The sequence below is a fragment of the Pteropus alecto genome, unplaced genomic scaffold (genome assembly GCF_000325575.1).
Source record: "Pteropus alecto unplaced genomic scaffold, ASM32557v1 scaffold94, whole genome shotgun sequence".
In the NCBI taxonomy this organism is placed as follows: domain Eukaryota; kingdom Metazoa; phylum Chordata; class Mammalia; order Chiroptera; family Pteropodidae; genus Pteropus; species Pteropus alecto.
Window position 1 is genome coordinate 5,764,457 of NW_006437736.1, and position 4,685 is coordinate 5,769,141.

The 4,685-nt window shown below is 38.7% G+C and overlaps 1 protein-coding gene across 2 annotated transcripts in view; it reads left to right on the top strand.

Moving 5' to 3' along the window:
- Positions 1-6: 6 nt before the first annotated feature.
- NFYB (nuclear transcription factor Y subunit beta) overlaps positions 7-4,685 on the top strand; it is a 15,389-nt gene continuing 10,710 nt past the window's right edge. For both annotated transcript variants that reach the window (XM_025048682.1, XM_006914529.3), the window contains exons 1-2: positions 7-148; positions 1,892-1,966. Coding sequence is in view for 1 of the 2 variants with exons in the window: in XM_006914529.3 (XP_006914591.1) it covers positions 1,961-1,966 (6 nt within the window). In the remaining variant the exon portion in view is untranslated. The remainder of the gene's footprint in view (positions 149-1,891; positions 1,967-4,685) is intronic.

The window sequence follows — 4,685 nt, forward strand, 5'->3', positions numbered from 1 at the left end:
CAGTGGGGCCGGGGCCGGCTCGCGCACCTTCGTGGGGAGGAAGCGAGGTCCCCGGGAGGAAGGAATGGATTTGGTCTCCCCGCAGTCTGGTTTACACGTAAAGAATGCAGCCATCTGGCGGCTTGCGGTCCCTGGACTTGCCCCGAAGGTGGGAAGGAAGCCTTTGGGATTGGACTAAGGTTTAATCTTGGGTGGGAGGCGGGGAGGATATGCCGGGCCTTAGGAGCAGTAGTCTCTGAGAACAAAGAATTACAGAGCACCTACAAGTCGTAATCTCCCCCAAAGTGCTATAACAAGATAATTTAAACAAGCTTAGGTAGCATACGACCTTTAAAAAAAAAACAACATCCCACTGACCCTCGTGGACTTCACAGTTCGATGGTTTATGCCACGAATCACTTGGCTGGTTTGGGCTCTCAGTATGCAAACTAATCAGCAACATAAAGTGATGGGGTAAACCAATCAATAAGTGGCATTAATAAATAGGGGTTTTATTGGAAAAGTTGCAAGTTTAACCAGAATTCCTTAAAAAGCAATTATTTCTCCGTACTGCTTTTCTAGCTTAATTTAAGGATTGATATTGATGCAAAACTCTGGTTGTGGATGATGAAGAATGGAGGGTGGAGGGAGGGTCTGCTGCTTTTCTTGGATACAAATTTGCATTTCTTCAGACGCTAAACAGATGTATGCATTCCCTTGAGCTTTCACATATATCATAACCTGCCTTTAAGAAAATAAATACCATATGAGGCGGTATTGTTTTTCTTAGTATACTGAATCTAAAGAAATACTGATTCAACTATTTGGGTGAGTGATTGTGGTGAGGTGTGACACCCGCCCCTCCCCCAGGCAAAATAGATAAATATATGTAGCTGATAGATTTTAAGTGTTCTGAGAATTTTTGTTTTTCAAAGACACCCTTAGCAAATAGCTCTTATAGCTACAAGGAAGGAATTTTCTGGGCAATTTGGGGGTTAGAAAGAGGACAGTATTTCAAAAGATATTAGAAATTGCTTTTATAGTGTCAGCCTGTCTTTGCTATATGCACCTTTGAAATGGCTTTTTAAAAATTCAGTTCAGTGGCTACAGTTTTTTTCTGTTTACTAGATTTCGTGCTGGAATGCATATATGTATTTTTTTCTCATAATTAACACTGAAAGGATATTTTTTTTTACACCCCCGCCCTTTAATTGTTTCACTTGAAAAAAGGAAAAGAGCAAATGAGAAATGGAGATTGTAACACTGTAATTGATAGCAATTTATTCAGCTATGTACAGTGAGAATGAAGAGCTATTCAGATGCAATTTTAGTCCAAAATGGTGGTGCTTTAAAATGATAAATAGAGGTCTTGATTGATTGTGTTATTCTGTGTATGTTCTCTGGACAGCATGGCATATTTTTTTCTAGTACAAGCTGAGAGATTGAATTTAAAAGCATTATATTTTGAGATACATTTTTCTCCCCTTCTGAGATTTTGGACCCCTCAATCTCTAAAACATTAAGAAAACCGTCTCCTCAAAATTCAGTTGATAAGTGGGGTGTTTGTGTCTTGGATACTAATATTTTAAGTGGTTTAGATGTTTGATTTTGGTCTCTTGCATATTATATAATTTGGTGTGATGAATATGTAGTGAGCATAACTAACTTCAGGGTTACGTTAAAGCATTACCTACCCCTCCACAATGGAGTCAACTTTTTAAAGTTCAGTTCTCCAAAATAAATCTTCCAGTTTCACAAACATTTGTCGGGTGCCTGCTTTTTGCACCATTTTATACTCTGCAGCCCATTGAATAAGAATAGTAGGTAAAATTATACATGCCTTTTAAAATTTTACTAGGAAGAAAGCCTGTAGGGTGTACGTTTTTATTACTAATAGATGTTTATCTCCTAGGTTGAAATTGCGCAAAGATTAGACACCGTTTGAGACGGTGTTCTTGAACGCCACCGACAACAGTATTTCATGACAGTACGTATGTTTTACTGTTTTTGATTTGTACAGTAATTAGCTGGAAACAAAATTATAACTGACTTGTATTGGAGATTCCTGATAAAATGGATGCCTTTCAAGTCTAGACAGGTAGTATCTATAGTCATTCCTAGTGCTTCCTTCTTTTTAGTGACTTGCGTGTTCTGTTTCCTGTGGGCCCCTAAGTTCTGTCAAAGCTACAGTGTGAAAAGTTTGTTCCAGCTCTTAAGAGGCACTGTTTATCTGGTAGGGCTTTAGTCGAATTGACTACTTAGAGGACAGTTACATGCAGAATGGAAACGGTGGTTCTAAGAGTAGTACAAGTGAAATGGCGGGGTGGGTTTGGGCAGTTGGGAGTGGCCTAGAGTGAGCCTGTAGGGTTCCAACTGCACTTTGAACGATGAGTGGCATTCGGATAGGTGGAGGGCATCACCAAATGCAAAAGCCTGAAGGTAGGGATGAATACTTAGGTTTAGGGGGTGGGGAGTAGATAGATTTTCATGGACAAAGTGGAGATTTCATAGGATAATCTAATGAAGAGATACCCCTTGGCCTGTCTGGATGCTTAGTTCTAGATCTGCTCCTGTATCTTTGTCATCAGGCATGTCACAACTTCCTTGAGCTCTGATTGCCTCACTGCTGAAATAAAAACTGCGCCTGGCAATTCCCTAAGTAAGGCACATTCTAGCACTAGATTTTTATCAGCCCTTAAGATAGAGTTGAAAACAAGATTATAGTTAGGTTGAGTGGGGGATCCACTCTTGTAAAGTCATGAAAACTCAGGTGGATTTGATGAGAAGACTTTTAGAATCATTATAAATTTAAGAGCTGTAGATGCGTTTTAGTGAGATTACTCTTAAAATATTGTGTACTCAGGTTGAATAGTGATGCAGGGAAAATAGAAAAGGAAGGGCATATCTGGAAGATACTTGAAAAGAGGTAAGGGATGTGATGACAAAGAAATCTAACTGGGAGGTGAACAGCGTAAATATATATATGCCTTACTGTTAAAGTGTACAGCTGAAACTTACTGGATTTCATTAACCAATGTCACCATAAAAAAATAAATAACTTAAAAAAAAGAGGTAAGGGATTATTAGGTAGAGCTTGGAAAAGATAAAAGAACTTTAGATGACATTGGTATAATTAGCCTGTAAGAGTAGAAGGGTGGTATTATTCTTAATAGTATTGCAATAGTTGATAAGGAGATCAAGGAGCCCTCATCCATTGCCTCCTTGGAGGGCATGGGGAAGGTGAGTTTCATCTTCCAGTATCTTATGTTTGCAGTGACGAGATATCAGCCATGTTCTACAGGCATGGGTTGTTGAGTGGCAGGCAGGATATGGTTGTAGACTTAGGACTTATGAGTATAGAAGTGATATTTAATGAGTTCGTTAAGAGAAAAAGGGAAGAAAGAGAAAATGATAACCTTGGATAAATAACAGGAGGTGAGGAGGAAAGAATATTGCTTTGGAAATCAAGGGAGAAGAGATTCCAAGCATAAATGAGGGGCCAGCAGTTGGCCAGCACTAAAAGACAGTCAAGTAAGATGAAGGCAAGATCACGGGCAACTTCTAAGAGTGGTTTCAGTGTCATGTTCAGTGCCATGAGGAAAGCACACATCAAGGAATTTCGGAATGAAGAGGTATGTAAGGATTGCCAGGGTAGAATGAAAACTGGACAAGGGTGTGGAGCAGACTTAAGGTTTTATATGTACTTCTGTGTGTTTAATGAGAGTCTAAGCATGTTTAAGGAAGAGCGAAGAAGCTGGTGAAGAGGACTGAAGATAGCTCAGAGAGGAGGAATCTTTGTATTTCTTGTCCTCAAAGAGATAAATAGGAATGTGATTCATAGAACAAGTAAGAGGGGTTACGTGAGAGAAAAGTCTTTATGGCTGGAAAGAACGATGAGCACTGTATTTGAAGGAATAGTAATCACACGAGGTTACATTTGTTGAGTTCTTACTATGTATCATGCTCTTGGCTAAGTGCTTTTTCTGTAATCACTTCTCATAGCAACCCCATTTTAAAAATGGGGAAGCTGAAGCACAAAGAGGATGGGAATCAAAGACACAGAGCTGGTAAGTGGGGAGACCAGCTTCAGACCCATGTGGTCTGTCCTTAAGGCCAGTGCTCCATCACTGCTTTCTGGTAAGATGAATCTGAAACCAGGTACATTTCTCACCACTTCATAAATACTGTCCTTGTTTTTGAGAAGCAACTTTAGGTGTTTTCGATATACAATCCATAGACTTAGAATTTAGAAGAGACAAAAGATTTAGGCTTACTGGCTATAGGAAAAACTCAGGAACAAATACTTTGAAGTACACGAGACTCTAGATTTCATTCCCATTCACTGTGTCACCTTTGGCATGTCAGCCTCATATAAGCTCAGTTTTCTCACCTCCTTCACAGGGTCATGAACATTGCGTGAGATATTTAGAAAGTGTTCAATAAATGTTAAATATATTAAAGAGGGCACTATTTACTGCCTTTGTAAGTCATTAGTATAAATATTGCTACATGAAAAAATTATAGAATAAAAACATATTAGCTTAGCCAACTGTCCATTCATTTTACATAACATTTTAAAGAACAGTATTTTCAGTTAAATAATTAGAATAGTCAATAGAATTAATTTAATGGGATTTAACTACTCTGTCCATATATTTCATGCCCCTTGAATCTAATGATTTATCATTTTACCCATTCTCTTGTCA